The sequence below is a fragment of the Eurypyga helias genome, unplaced genomic scaffold, assembly GCF_000690775.1.
Source record: "Eurypyga helias isolate BGI_N326 unplaced genomic scaffold, ASM69077v1 scaffold7890, whole genome shotgun sequence".
Lineage (NCBI taxonomy): Eukaryota > Metazoa > Chordata > Aves > Eurypygiformes > Eurypygidae > Eurypyga > Eurypyga helias.
The window spans coordinates 30899-47147 of NW_010227555.1; the positions used below are offsets into that span (position 1 = coordinate 30899).

At 42.9% G+C, this 16249-nt stretch overlaps 1 protein-coding gene across 1 annotated transcript in view; it reads left to right on the top strand.

Moving 5' to 3' along the window:
- LOC104513269 (centrosomal protein of 85 kDa-like) overlaps nucleotides 1-14555 on the top strand; it is a gene marked incomplete at its 5' end in the record, with an annotated part of 33064 nt that extends 18509 nt beyond the window's left edge. Inside the window, 3 exons of the mRNA XM_010156571.1 lie at nucleotides 12039-12805; nucleotides 13973-14124; nucleotides 14504-14555. Coding sequence (XP_010154873.1) covers nucleotides 12039-12805; nucleotides 13973-14124; nucleotides 14504-14555 — 971 coding nt within the window. The remainder of the gene's footprint in view (nucleotides 1-12038; nucleotides 12806-13972; nucleotides 14125-14503) is intronic.
- Nucleotides 14556-16249: the final 1694 nt, after the last annotated feature.

Below are 16249 nucleotides of genomic sequence, written 5' to 3' on the forward strand. Positions count from 1 at the left end.
ATCAAATTTTTGGTTGCTGTCGGAAAATGCTGAGATTTCCAGGCAGGTCTTGCCTTCCTTTCTGCCCCGTTTATTCCTTTATTTTCGTTCTGCTTGGATTTGCAAGGATTAAAATGCATACGTTATACCAGGGTAGCTAGTATTGCTTGGTGTAGAGAGCAGTGGGAGGAAGCAGGTGAGCCTTACTAGGTGACATCGAGCTAGTTGTTGAAACACTTTGACTCCTGTCCTTATTTGGGAAATAAGGATAACGATGCTTAATTTTTGTAGCATAAGAAGTACTTCTGTAGGGTGTAGAGCTATGTTCAAATCCAATATAAGGTTAATCCCTTGTGGCCTGAGCTGGGTTCCAGATGGTGACCTACATGTGGAGCAAGCTGTTGATTTGTTATCAATGGCCTGAAGTGTCCGAGAAACGTTAATGGAAGGAGAGGGTCTTGTATAGTGAATGAAGAGTAGAGTCACAAAGCTAAGAATGTGAAAGTTAGAAAATGCAGAAGTAGATCTACTTCTGCAATATTGCATTTTACTCTTTTGTGTGTTTATTTTAGGGTTTGTTTTTGTTTGTTTAAGTATCGTGCTTTTTCCCAAGTCTTGGTAAGTAATTACATGGACCAAGACTGCTCAGCAGACCTAATCCAGTTGAGTAAAAGCTACTGTTCACATATTACTATGTTACCCTTTGTGGATCAGCATCTGAAGAGGGAGAGACTTCCCCAGTGAGCTAAATTGTTCCTGAGGCAGCAGATGAATATTTAGGATTCCTGGAGATGATTTCTGGCCCTTGTGAGGGATTACTGTTGGATGCAGGCGTTCCCAAAGCGCATTCAGTAAATTGCTTGGGGTAGATTAACCACTTCCAAGTGGTAGGTAACAGCGGTAGTGCTACGGCAAGCTGGCTGTGCTTGGCGACCTGGCCTGACCTTGTCCTGCAGCAGGAGGAAGGAGGATGACGCAGGCGATCTTGCTGCGAAGCGGTGTGAAAGCTGTCAAGCAGCATCCCCTGCCTCGCTGGGCCCGTGGCAGCCTGGCTGCTGTGGCAGCTTACAGCACTTGCTCCTGCCTGTGAAAAGATTTGTTCTTCCATCTGGCCAAAAGCTCAGGCTGTATAGAAGCCTGTGTGATACTTGGAAGGGTCACCCCTTAGAGGGTTGTCAAGCACAGGCTGCCCAGGGAAGTGGTTGAGTCACCATCCCTGGAGGTATTTGAGACCTGTAGACATGGCACTTAGGGACCTGGTTTAGTGGTGCACTTGGCAGTGTTAGGTTAACGGTCGGACTCAATGATCTTAAGGGCCTTTTCCAACCTAAATTATTCTAATCTATGATGTTGAATTTGGGCAGGGGCTCCCAAAGTGAGAACGCAGAGATAAACTAGGAGGATGACTACTGTGTGTAAGGCTCGGCTGGGAGTAGAAGTGGACTGTGAGGTTGTGAGAGAAAATGAAGGTGAAGATATGTCCTCTCTTCCACACTTGCATATCCTGATGTAAAGCTGAAAGCTGCTGCTCCTGTTAGAAAGAGCTGTTTTTGGTGGGCTGTGAACCAAGATCCACTGCTTAGTGGTGAGCAGAACAGGTACCAGATGAATGTAAACATGGTATTTTTAAGATAAAGAGCATCTTAGTATGAGCAGGGATTAAGCTTTCATTGTTGGATAATGATCTCAGAAAACACAGCCAGGAACTTCAGTCTCCCTAGAAGCTGAAAGTGGGATTTAACCTTCTAAAGTTACTAGACATTAAACTGTAGACTCTGTTTCTGCCTGCACGTATGAATCAAATGCAAGGGATGGATGCACACCTCGGTCAGCACCAAAGTTTAACAGTACTGTGGGGGAACCCTCAGATTTTGCTCTGCTGTCCTGTGTTAGAGGGAGTCTCTCCCCTTAACTCTCATGTGAGCCTGCTCACATGCACCTTCCTGTCTTACGTGAGGTGGTTTTGCTGCTGAAAGGCATCAGCTTAGCTAATGTGTGAATGCTGCTGTTGGAGATGGCACTGGTAGTATGTTAGAGAGTTGAGATAATACAGTAAGTTTCCTTTGGAGCTTGAGAAGGTACAACTTCTGTCTGTCTTGGTGTAGGAAAGTGGAGGGCAAGGTGCATTCCTGCTACTGGACGTTCTCTTACAGAAAACAAAAATACCTGGGATTTTTATCTTCTGGAGGGCAGGAGTGGATTTCTGTTCTGATGAGCCAGGTTACTCCAATTTTTATTAAGTCATCCCTAGTTGCAGATGAAGAAGTAATGCCAGCAAGAGGGAGTATCTGGTGGCTGTGGAAGTAGATAGTATTTGTGGCATGGGTATCTTGCAGATTTAGAAAGGAAGGAGGACAGATATATTGTGACATCCACAGGATTTTTTTTTTCCCTTAACCATTACTTTTAATGAAGGTCCTAGGGGGATATTTGATTTCTGCATGCCTTCACTGTTAAGTGGTTGTTGTTGGAAAATGGAATTGGAAGCTGTAGATGTCCTTCGTAAAAAGGCAAAGTTAAGATCTAGACTTTTTTTAAAGAAGAAAAAACCAACCACAAAGAAAAAAAAAATCCCTGTGGCAGTGTAAGTTTTCACTCAGACTTTTATTTCAGCAAAATGAAGTTGTCCGACTGCGTGACTGCTGTTCTGGGATATTGCTTTATCCTCTTATCTGGGGAAGAAAAAATAGAACCTGTTAATCTAAAAATCATTCTGCTTAGTTATATAACTATCTCTTAAAAATAGCTCCAGATTGCTGGAAAAGAAAGATACTGCAGGGTATAAACCTTCTCTTTCACATGGAGCATCCACATTTTATACACAATGTTATTTACTATATTGTGGTGGCCAGTTGCATGTTACTCACATGTACTCGTACAGCAGCTTATGAACATCCTGTAGCACAGTTCTCTATTAGCTACTCTGTGTGTGGTGGCAATAACAGCACCGAAGCTGAAGGCTGAAGAGGGTAGTCAGAGAGGTACGCAAAGAGAAGTCATTGAGGATGGGCTACCTCTTTGTGTGTGTGACACTTAGTGCTGTGAAAGTTTAACTTTGAAAATAATTGTTCAGAGTGTCCTTTATTACCTAGAAATCAAAATTGTATTTGACAGTGGGGGTGTGATATCCTTGGGGTAAGGAGACAAAATGTATAAATCAAGAAGTTTATTGTATGCTGGTAAAACTAGTTCATTCTTTTAAGACATGATTCTGTCTTAACATGCTCAAATTTCTCCTTTAAAGAGATTTTATGTAAGTTAGGTTAGCCTTTGTCTGTGTAGATTAATTTAGCAGAAAAATCTGATTCAAAAATCCGGTGTTCATTTGGGATGGCCATTGCAACCTTAGACCAGTAGTAGTTGTTTATAACTTGTTTCCAGTGACTGGTACAGAGTAAAAACTTGCTCTTGGGCTTACCTGCAGTTTACTTCAGCCTCGCTGATCAGATACAGTCTGTGAAATCTTTTCGACTGCCATTGAAATACCCTGTTGGTATTTGTTGAATGTGCCTCCTGTGTTTTTAATGAATTTGTACTTCCACATTTCTCTGACACTGTCATCTGGAATAGTTGAGTGCAGTAAAGAAAACAGAGTCCTGCAGTAGTTGACCCTGCTGTAATGATTTCTCTTTGAATAATCTTTTCTGTAAAACATACTTCACCTGCGGCTTCTTGACCTGTGTGTTACTTTAAGGCTGTCCTTGGTGCACTGGACCGATACATGACCATTGTGGAGTCGCAGTGTCCCACCTCTGTATAGTGCTACTCTTCTTTGCGGTCCCCTGTTAAATCATCTGAACATGAGCTTCATGGGCACAAGCTAATTTGACCCAGATCTGGCTCAAGACTTGGAAGTTATTAAATTTATTTGAAGATGTTTCTCTTCTGGAGTTGCAGATTCCCCATCTGAGTATTACTAGCCTAGATATTGCTAGGCAAGTTGTCCCTTCACAGAAATATTAGTAGGCAGTACAGTTTTGTATTAAAACCTTAAATACCAATTATGTTAAGATCCCTTAAGCCGGATGGCTGAGTTTGGTGTGTATGTGATATGCTGGGTGCTTGGGGGTTTTCTTCCTTTTTCTCTCTGCATGTATATACTTAGTGCCTGTTAAGACCTCAGTTTTATCACAGCAGCTCCCAGGAGTTTTACTGGACCGCTTGTATGTGTTTGCCTTTTCTGTTTGAGAATTTTGTATTTGGTTTCCCTCAGCAAAAACTGTTGCACTCACTTGGTACAGTCTCCCTGTACAAAAGCAGGATGAAACATTGTTAAAGGGTTTTTTTGTTTTGGTTAAGTACACTGTAGAGGTTTTATTATTTCTTATGGCCAAACAGCTAGTTTAAAGGGACTTTTTTTTTTTTTAAGCATGTATAATGATCTACATTTAAGAAAGTAGATCATTTCACCTGATATCTTCTTGCACAAAAACCCCAGCTATGTATTTCAAGGGAATGCATATTAATTTTTAATGAGTGGTGGTTTGGATGACAGATTGTTCTACTGAATGTCTTTTAACTTTGATTAATATTGGGAACTTTAACCTCAGATCTGACGGCAGTGGCCCACAGGAGAAAACTAACACTTTATGCTGTCTCTTTCCTGCATAGTCGTTTTTTAAACTGATAGTGTACGATCTTCAGAAAAAGCAAATGTGTAATCTCCATTGTGTGCTTCATTTTGGCACTGATTCTGGTTTGATTACCCATGTGGAATTTCGGAGGAGAGATACTCAGAGTTCTTCTTGTCATCTAGCTTAAGTGATGGAATTAGGAATTTTGGCTCTGGAATGCAGAGATTCATTTGCAGTGCTAAAGTGAGACCATATGAAGATGCCGTCTTTCCACGTGGTGCACTGTATCAATTAATTGCTTGTCCTTGTTGCTGGCATCTAACAACTTCACTAATGAGGTTTTTGCCAAGTCTGCCATCTTGGGATATGTGATGGAAACTTGGTGTAAGGTGATGACTTCTCAGGTGTGGGACAGCACTTTTTAAATAAATCAAAGCTGCAGAGCATCTGCTATGTCTTGATGAGAGTTGGTCAAAGAGCAGACTTCTGAAAGAGTATTTCAGTACCTTCACTACTGTAACTGAATGCAGTCGAACTAGGAGCTTTTACAGGGCATGTTCTGGGGAAATGGGTACATCTGAGTGAAGCAAAGCAACCTTTTGTGTGTGACAAGAAGAAAACAGGACTCATAGTATGAAAATAGGGAAATATGAGTAAATAACTTGAATTAGGACTGACTCTTCCTCAGTGACAAAGTGTAATTTTCTCTTGGTCAGGTGCAGTCAGTTTCTGTGTTAAGCTTCATTAACCGAACTTTAGAACATGTTTGTTTCCCACTTCCCCTTGAAAGTTGAGAGTGTTACCCTTGCTTTCTACACTGAGTAGGAGTGTTGCTACCTCGTCACCTCTTTGGCAAACAAGGCAGAAGGCGAGTTCGCTGTCAGGGTTGTGGAAATGAGTGAGATGTTGCAAATGGGGAAAAGGGAAAGCCATTAACTGTAGAGGAAGATAATGAAGAGGATACCAAGTGGCCCGTTTGTAATAAGTTAGGTGGGATATGTTAGGCAAGCTTCTGTTAAAGTATTTTCATATGTATGTAGCCTTCCTTTTGTTCCTAAGGACGTTTGAGAAGCTGTTTGCCATTGGCTGGAACTTGGTGTTACCTTTGCCTTTCCTTGTCCGGGTAAGCGCGTGCGCCACCCAGGTACTTCTGAGCACAGCTTTTGCTCTTGCCAGCACTGCTTTCTGCTCTGTTCACTAAAAGTCCTTTAAACTCTTCTCGTAGTATTACTTGATTTCTCTACGTTGTAGGAGGCCTGTGGGGCTGACCTACCATTTATTCCTCCTTCCATCTCTCTGCAATAACATTGCTTAGGGGTAGTACGTTTACCAGTATTTGATCATGGCTTACGCCAAGATGATGCTGTTTGAAGGGAAGTAATAAAAGCAACAAAATTGCTCCAGTTTTTGAAAATTCTCTTGGCTGCAACCTCGTATGTTGGCATTTGTATTATTCAGGGTTGTACTGCTCATACTCTTTGGAATTATGTAGGTTTTAAATGACTTCAGCCTCTAAAACGAGCAAGTTTGTAGGTAAAATTTGCATTCTTTTGTTATGCAACATAGAAGATTACAGAAAATTGTACAGAAATTAGTTTAAATAAAGTAGAACTGGCTCGGAGTTTTGCTGTCCACTTCTTATGTAAAACAGTTCTGATTGACACTGCCAGTACGGTAACTGGTGATGCTGGAAGCCAGTGAACTTGCTGCTTTTTTCCAAACAACATTAATTGAAGTTGCTTCTGAACACCACATGACTCTCTGCTTTGAAGGCATAGATGTGACACAGGCAACTCAATTTACTGTCAGTGAGTATTTTAGTATTTAGCATTGTCTTAATTTAAATTAGTATCAATTAGTTAGTATTGATATTCTGCCTCTAGTAAGCTTTTTGTTATTCTTTCTTTTGTTTTAGTTTCTTGCTGTACAAACTCAGCACTTCATAAACAAATTATGTTTAGGAATTGTATGAGGATTTTGGGCCCACTTTCTCATACAGACCTTGTTAAATCTCTGAACAATTCTCTCCTGTGTATGCAGTGCTCCCATTCTGCTACAGCTTTCTATGATGCATGCTTGTATTATTTCTTCTTTTGGAAGAGGTTTATTTGTGGAGATTTCCTCCATTCATTCACCTCTCATGTTTTGACATAGTAAACCTGAAATAATATGAACAGGGCTTGTAAGGAGAATGGTGAGGATTTCTTGGCAGTAAAAGAAATCCAACCAAAACAAACGAACCAAACCCCAGCTGTTCCTGTGACTGCTACTGTGCGCTGGAAAGTTACGCTTCTGCTTCCAGAGGTGGGTGAGTCAGTCCCTTTGGGGCTTTTGGCTAGGGCTGGCCTCCTGCCTGTCCCTTTTCAGATTTCTCCGTTGGCTCATCTGATTATCTGTGCTGCATTAGCCTAGTCCAATCTGTAAGTAGGTAGGTAGGGGGAACGCACGTGTAGCCTAAGTACTGCTGTCATGGCACATCATCCTGTGGTCTTTGTTGTTCCATCAGCTCCCGGGAGAGTTAGACACCTCAGTTGTTGAAAGCAGCTGTTTTGGTGAAGGTTCCTGGGAGGCAGCCGCATGTTTGCATGGCAGAATTGAGGGCTCATGGCCCTCTGGGTAAGTCATACATTGGAATTGCTTGTGGATGGTTGCTGGGGTCCGTGCAATTAAGAGTTACAGAACAGTTCAGAGAAGCATTCAGAACCGACATCCTATAACGAATATAAGGACCTTTGTACCCTAGTCTGCAGCCACATTCAAGACCGCCAATTTGTATAATAGAGGCTTGACTTCCCCCGTTTATCTTTTGCTCTGTTAAAAAGAGTAATTCAGTTTATTTTCCTGGATTAGTGTAATCTGTGTTGGTGTTTTGGGGGGTGGGAGGGGAGGGCAGGAAGAGAAGGTCAGCTGTTTTTAATACTGGTGTACTCTGTGGTCAGGGCTCACTAATTATAGCCTGGATAAAGTATCAAATTTCAAAGTCCTTTACACAAGGAAGGTTCTCAGTTTTCAGCGGGATCAAATCCATCCCATAAACATACACATCATAGGCATCTTGGTTTTGGTTAGTATTGGGTAACTATCAGCTGATTGCTCTGCTGTTGTCTGATAATACTGTACTGGGAGCAGTGAGGAAATTGTCACACAAGTATATCTAGTAGGTGGGGGTTCTTAAAGCACTCGTTTCACTCTGCAGCTGAAGAAGCTGTTTGGGGTTACAGTGCACCTTCTCTGTCTCTTGTGCGTTACGCGTGACGTTGGACAGCAGAAAGGATGTTAAGTGGCTGAATGGTTGTGTTGTGTATCTGGCCTGAGAAATGGCTTCAGAGATTTTCTTCTAGTTATGATGAATGGAGTTGGCACTAGTGATTTTAAAAAAAACCATAGCACAGGAAATTGTAAAGGAGTAGGAGGTGTTCGCTAACTGTGTTGTAGGGTTTCTTTCTTCTCCCGCTCCAGAATAAAGTCTCTGCTGTGTTGTCTCCCATTTACACAAAATTTCTGTGATGTGGTATTTAGTAAGACAAAAATTGCTTCTGTTACATGATTTTCTGTGCCAGATATGCAGTAATGAAATAGTTCAGAAGTGTGACACAAGATAGGAGGAAAGCCATAGGAAGTGCTCTCCATTTTCTATTCCATCTGCTGCTATTATGGCGTAGAAATCCTTTAGACTGTTTTTTTAAAAATAGAATTTTCCCAATTCGTTTATTTATGTGGTTTGGGAAGTATTGGATCAGGTATTAAAATGTTATGCCTGTAAATCCTCTAAGGAGTTTTGTGGTAAGCACACACACACAAAAAGTTATTAGGATAATTGAAAAGCAAAATTTGTCATATGATCTTGATGCTGTTAAAGAAAAACTGGTGAAACTAGCTGTGTTGGTTTGGGGTTTTTTTTCCCTCCTGTCTCTTTAAGTTTTCATTAAGTGAGTAGTCTTAAGCATTGAAAGACTGGAGATATCCAAGCCATGTTTAGGAGTGATTGTATAATGAAGGGAAGATGTGAGTAATGCTGAGAAGAGAGCACTTGTGGTTCTGAGCTAGGCATTTGCTTACCCCTGACTGTATGGCAGGGAAAAATTTGCCGCTTGGATAAAGTAGGATTTGGGCAGATGGAGCTTATTTCTCTGACTGCAGAAGAAGTAATGTCTCTTAAGTTCCACCATGTTTTGTGGGTTCTCTCTTACTTTCATTGAAATTTCTGGATTTCGTGCGTTTTGTGTTGTGAGACGTTTCAGAATGCAGACTGGCTCTGTTTCCAGCTGAGCCTGCCGTCAAGGCAGACTGAAGCAATATGCTCCATGAAGGAGTGTGAATTTTCTCATATGTTTCAGTGAGCGTTAATGGGAAGAGTAATTAGGGCAACTTGAAGCCAAAATTGCTGTGTTTCGCTTTGAGACAAATTATCAGAGACATCCATCAGCTGTAGTTGGATGTGCGTGGCGTTCCAAGTTTCCATCTGCTTGAAGAGTTTAGAATCAGAAGTGAGGAAAAGAAGTTTAGCTCTCACTCAGGGCTTAAATTTAGAGTAGAACTAGGAAAAATAAAAATCTGCCCTATATGAGTAACTTGGTATCCTAATAAAAACAGGTGAAGGAGACCATATACTTCTAATTATTATTTTATTTCTGCTGAATGCTCCCAGAAAGCAGGACTCTAACCTTGTCTCATAATATATATGTTTGAGACTCCAGCTCCATCATGTTATACTGCTTTCATCTTACTGTCACTGCTTTGATGTCCTTAGCCCGAGATGACTATTTCTGTTGCGGAGCAGGGCCGGAAGCTGGTACATCTTGCTACTTTGCGTAGCAGGGGCTACCTGATTTGTAGTGGCTAACTGTGCTGCTTCCACATCGTCTACTGTGCTACGAGAGAAGACAGGCCGAGCTGAGGGAAGCTGAGACTGCACCTGGCACAGGCAAACTGGTTACACGCAGTGAGCGTATCACAATTTCGGGAACTTGCAGTGTTGTGTATTACGGTCTCCACTGCTGCAGTAGCTATGGGCACAAATGGGTTGGGTCAGGAGACACCATGATTCCTTCACTTGAAATGGGTTGTGTGACTCTCTTGTCTTCCTCTTTAACATATCCCACCTCTTGAGCAGTGTCCAGGCAGAGAACAAAGCAAAGGAAAATGTTTCTCTCTGCAGTATAGAATTTTTAAGGAAGAAGTGCCAGGGGGACGGAAGGCCTTTTGTCTTGCGTGTAAAACCATACCCTCACATTTATTAGGAACATGATCCATCAGGTAACAAGCTGCTAGTATTCTTCTCTCTCTATTTCACTTTCTCTAATGTGAGCATCCCTTGTGTATTTTGTGGCCATCATCAGCACCCTACCAGTAAGTCTTAAACTGTTGATCCATTTTTGACAGCTTTGTTGTGAAGACAGCTCTCTTCTGTAACTACTGTGAAAGTGGGTGGTAGGGTAGAGGCAAGAGTGTGGTGTGAGCTTATGCTTTGGAACAGGAGGGTACATGGTGGGGCAGTGACCCCAAGAATTTCCACCTTCTTAGGAACCCTGGCTCATTTAGGAGCCAGAAAACAAGTATGTAATAAACAGGTATCAGTCAAGGAACTATTAATTATTTTGTGGACTACAATGCATTTTTCTCATGAGGAATGTGGCTGTAGGGCTATATTATTTTGTTTTGTGCTTCAAGTGCAAGGAGTGAGGAAATCTGGTCCCAAATAAGGAGGAGTATGCCGCTTGGGGTTAAGGTTATTTGGATATGTGGAAAAAGAAGTGCTGCCGTCCAAAAGAAGGCTGAGAGAATTGGGCTTGTTCAGCCTGGAGAAGGCTCCGGGGAGACCTCATTGCAGCCTTCCAGTACCTGAAAAGGCCTACAAAGAAGCTGGGGGGAACTTTTTACAAGGGCCTGTAGTGACAGGACAAGGGGTAACAGGTTTAAATTGAGACGGGAGGTTTAGATTGGATATCAGCTGTTCATGGAGAGGGTGGTGAAGCACTGGAACAGGTTGCCCAGAGAAGCTGTGGATGCCCCATCCCTGGAAGTGTTCAAGGCCAGGCTGGATGAGGCTTTGAGCAACCTGGTCCAGTGGAAGGTGTCCCTACCCATGGCAGGGGGTTGGAACTGGGTGATCTTTAAGGCCCCTTCCAACCCAAACCATTCTATGATTCAAAAAAGTTTTTGCACCATTGGAAGCTCTCTTATTTTCCCTGTGGCATAGTATATATATATATACATATATATACAGAGTGTCTGTGGCACAGTATATTGACTCATACGTCTTTTGAAGGTGTGCCCAGTTAATGTGTTCTGGCCCTCACCAAATCACATTAACCTGGTGTAGCCATCAAACTGGGCATGTTGTTGTACTCCTAGAGCAATTGATTGATTTCCTCCCTCCCCCTTTTTTTTTTAGTTGTCCCACTATGAACTGTTGTACCAGCTGACAAATCCCAAAGAAATAGAAGTTCTCTCTAGGTTAGGCTGAGAGAAATAAAAGCGTATCTGTCTTGCTCTTGGCAGAAAGGATCCCAAAACAGTATTTTAATTAAAGCGATTTCATGCTGTCTCTCTGCCATGAACCTAACGAGCAATATGAGCTTGCTAAGGTGCAGGCATGTGACTTGGTGGGAGCTGATCCTCTAATGAGAGGATTAGGTGTGTATTTCTGGTTGTCCACAGCCTGTGGTGCTAAGCATATGTCACTGGGCATGTGAGACGTCTCAGCCAGTCCTCAGTAACCTCTCCTTTACCTCTCTCGTCTTTGCTCTTCCATCCCCTCATGAATATCACCTCACTGATTTCTCTGTTCTTGATATTCCAGCTTGGGATAGACTTCATAAATGGTGTTACACGGAGTTCCTGTCTGGTGTTGTATTTGGGTCTGTAAACAGCGCAAAACCTAAACGGAACGTAAAATATTTCAGGATCTTGTTTTGGCAAGTCACCTGGGGAAGTGTAGGTTGAAGTCGGTGGGATGCAACTGGGATGGACAGTTCTGTCATTAAACTGGCTGGTCTCCAGCACTGCCATTTTACAGAGGGCATTTAGTGAATTGCTTTGCCTCTAAAAATGAGGGGTGATGGAAGAGGAACCAGTCCTGGGCCTCCTGAATTGTGATACCTCTACTGTTTGTGATACAGAAGCTACTTAAAATGAGTTGGTTTGGGGAGAAATCCAGCCTGCCACCTTGAAGCTGGGGAGTGAATGCTGCTTTATGTCCACAGCCCAAGAACTGTGTCTGGAGCTGCTGTTGCCACCGCTTAGTCCAATTCTCTTTTTGTAATGATGGCACCAGGGCAAAATGAAGTTGAAAATCTTCTACTTTAATAGGTTTCCCTTCTTATAATCTTGAATGGTTCAGAAGACCTTACTTTGTCAAGAAACCAGTTTCCTTCTATTTTTTTGTTTCACCTTGGTTTTGATGTTTTGCTCTCTGGGCACTGATGTTAGTATGAGTTCTGTATTGTACTTACTTACATGATAAATCTCTCTCTCTCTTCCCAGATCATTCAACTTCGAGTGGTACATCCTCATTTAAGCCCAGCCGATCACTGGTCTGTATTCCCACTGCCCATGTGATGCCGTCTAATGCCAGCTCTTCACTTTCCAAACACAGAGAAGCTTTCAAGTCTGATGGCTCAGAATGGAGTACCAGCTTTGTGCCGTCAGCAGGAGGCAGAAATCAGGGTGCCCTGGACAATTCTCTTGACATGAAAGATGCAAGACCTGTAAGGAAATGGTCCTCCTTGTCTAAGCTGAGCTCACCAACTGCCTTCAGCCAGGATGGGAGTAGTCATTCAGTGGACTCCAGGGCTGGTACAGACAAAGCTGCGTCACTGCAATTAAGGACAAATGAGCCAAGTTGTTTGCATGATAGGATGGAGTTGCTAAAAATTGAGGACAGAGAAATGGGGAGAAAACTATCTTCTCTGTTGGACTGCAAATACAAATTTGAAACATGCAGCAAAGATGATTTTGTTGCAGACTCCTCAAGTAGGAGACATGCCTTAGACCTGACCTACAGTGCCTTACCTGAAAGCGAACCTGCGGCAGCCAGCTGCGAAGATTTTGGCCAGAGATACGCAACTCTGGGACAGCAGGCTGTGAGCGGAGCTCCCATACAGCCGGCAGTGAGGACTCAGATGTGGCTTAAAGAGCAGTTACGTGCGAATCCTGTGGACTGCAGGGCTGCCGAGAAGCCCTACGGCCCAGCTGCCTGGCATTCCCAGCAGCTGGAGGATTTTAGGACTGGAGGTGAACAGCCAGCGCAGGTAAGGCTAAAGCTTGGTGTTTGCTGCCATCGTGTGTTACACCTGAGGAATACCATCAGGCAGTTTTTACTAAAACAGGAAAGGGAACAGGTCGTCTTAACCAGGTGATGGAGTTTTTAAACTTTGGGGATGTTGCTGCTTTTTTCTCAGTGTTACCTGAGTGCCAACGGTTTTCTTCTGACATTGGCTTGCAGTTTACTCTGATTCAGTGTGCCTCTCTACGTGAGACTACCATGTCTCTGAAGCTGGACACAGTAAGAGGTCATCAAGTAACGTTTTCAGTAGCTCTTGAGAGTCTTCAGTAACTGTAGTGGGGGAATGTGAATGTATCTTGATCGGAATGGATGTGCGAAGAGGCCGCATTTATGCATTCACTGAAAGAGGAATGATTGCTGCATGCTGCAAGGATATTTAGTATCACTATGGCTAGGACTTAAAAATGGAATTCACCTTGATAGTACGGCTTATTTTTTAACTAATTAGAATCAACTGGTAGTCAATATTTAAATAAAATAACATGTAGTTTTTTATGTGTCAAACTCGGGGTATTTTCATACAGAAAACATCAAATATGGTTCTAAGTAGCACATAACCCTTGCCAACATGACAATTCAGTCTTTGTTTCCAGCTTTCACCCTGATGGGAAAAGTTTAGCTTGCGAAGGAAGGCATTATTTAAAATCCAAATGTTTAGGTTTACCTATACAGGTAAACTTGACTTGCCAAAAAAAAAAAAATCCCAAGCAGGTTACAATACGTGGATTTTCCTGCAAGGCAGATTGAGGTTAGGCTAGGAGAGAGAATCTGGCTGTATGTGCGATTGCCTGTTTCCTCCAGCCTGCAGGTATATTAGGTAATTTACAAGGAGTTGTGCTCAGATTTTGTTGTTTCTTCTATTATGTATTGAAGGAAACACTGACAAGTTCAGAGGTTCTCAAGACCCAATCTTGCTCTTAATAGTGATCTGCGGTTTTTTAGTTTTTTTTTTTAACCTTAAAATCTTGAATCCAATTAATATGGCTGAATTAATATTAATCCTTAAGGGTATCTCTAAAAACCTGACATTGTTCCTGATAGCCACCTTTTTACGTTACCCTTATTAGTACAGAAACCCTCATCTTTAAGCTTTTTTGAAGATTTCAGTGTTGATGAATTATGAATTACGCAGGTAGAGAGCAGAGGCCAAGGGGGCCCCTTGGAGCCAGAGCGATGGAAACTGGCAGGAAAAGCCAGGAGCCAGACCAGGAAACTGGTGAGGGCACTACCAGACAGGCTCTTGGCAGCGACTCGTGGCATTAAGGAGCACACGAGGGTTTTGAGGTGCGAGAGCAGGGTACTCTGGAGGAGATGAGTCCATCCATTCGTTCAAGTCTTCCAGAAGACTGATGGGACATGGGGCTGGCTGCAGCCATCAGCAGTGCCGACTGTGAAGTCTGCGTGCAGATTACTGTGCCTGGTAGTTCTCCTTGTGCATTTCAGTATATATTCAGAGTAAGCTTTAGTCACTGATTTACTCCATTCCTCCATTTAGGTATATGTCTCTTCATCTTTTACGTACCTTTCACAGTACTTTGCTTAGGATGGGTGTTTCAGAAGCTTGGTTTTGTTTAGGTCAAAACAACTCCCAACTCCTGTTTTTCATGCCTCACAGTGCTCTCTCACTCTGTGATTAAATACAGTGTCTCCTTTTTGTATGAAGGCACAGCTTCATGATTGAAACAGATGAAGCCCTGTATGTGTTAGGCTATTGAAGAGCTCGTGTTCATGCGGGCGTGGGTGTGGGGCTGTGTTTTGAGGACAGAGCCAGCAGGCGGAGCACAAGCCTTAGTTATCTTTGCTGCATTCATAGAGCAAGCTACACCTTTCCAGGTTTTTGAGACTGTAGCATTATAGGATAAAGTTTTGCCTAAACCTGCTTTTTTTTTTTTCCTTGCTCTTGTTATTTTTATATCTGTCAGTATTCATATATGTGTCACAGGACCCAGCTTAGGGGTCCTGGCTTAGGAAGCAGTGATCCTATCTACTGTCTGGTCAGCCCTGGAAAACGGGGAAGTCCTCGAAGCTGTGGCCTTTGCTGTGCTTACCCTGCCTGCCTGCTTGATTGCGAGGGGTGGCTACAGGGAGTCTGGCAGTGATAAGGGCACAAGGGGTGCAGAGTGGGTTCCTCAGCAAGCACTTTCATTGGCATAATTTGGAGCTGCGATGATGGGCCTTGAAACAGGATCCATTACGTTCCCTCGAGCGAGAAGATGCAATAGAACCCAGAGACACAGAAAGTTGAAGTATGTGCAGGTTGGCATCCTCCGCTTGCCCTCCCTGCCTGCCCAGAGGTTGTAGCTGTAAGGAGGAGAGGTACCAGAAGAGATGAAGGAGAATGGTTCTTTGTCTTTATACCTTTTCTTTTTTTTTAAAGAAACCTCAGCAGGAGGACAGGGTAATCCTGGTTATGCATACAAACTGGTGGGATGAGAGGCTGGAGAGCAGCCCCACAGAAAGAGACCTGGGAGTTTGGGTTTGATGGCAAGTTGCATGTGACTCAGCAGTGTGCCCTGGCAGCTGAAAGGGCCATCTGTGTCCTGGGGTGCACCCAGCACAGCGTAGCTAGCTGGTCAAGGGCGGTGGTTGTCCCACTCTACGCTGCAGTTTTGGGCATCTCAGTATAAGGAGGACATGAAACAACAGAATGTGTCCAGATCTTGAGGGTGAGATTTACGAGGAGCAGCTGATGTCACTTGGTTTGTTCAGCTTGGAGAAGAGAAGGCTGAGGGGTGACCTCATACGGTCTACAGCTTCCTCACTGGCGGCAGGGGAGGGGGAGATGATGATCTCCTCTCTGATGACCAGCAACAGGACATGTGGAAATAGTATGAAGTTGTGTCAGGAGAAGTTCAGATTGGACATTAGGAAAAGGTTCCTCGCTTGAAGGGGAGGTCTGTCACTGGAACAGGCTACCGAAGAAAGCGGTCATGGCATCAAGCCTGTCAGAGTTCAAGGAGCATCTGGATGATGCTCTTAGTCATGTAGTTTTAGGTAATTCTGTGAGGAGCAGGGAGTTGGAGTTGATGATCCGTATGCGTCCCTTCCAACCCGAGATATTCTGTGACTCTCTAATTCTGCTATGATTAATTTTTTTTTCAAAGATCACCGTATGTACACCTGGATACTGATTTCTGAGAAACTAAGAAAACTACGATCCTAAGTGGAATATATACCTAGGAAAGAGACAGAGCGGAAAGCTAAGATTTTCCTAGAGGAAGTTGGTGATTTTTAGAAGGTGAAAAAAGCTTCACCTCTACATAATCTTTTTAATTTTTCTTTTTCTCTTAAAGGTTATTATTTTTACTTTTGCTTTTGGTAAGTATATTTGCTGAAGGAAATGCAGTGGTTTTTACAGGATTTTTATAAAATCAGACAAGCTTTGAATTTAAGTTTACTGTAAAGGATA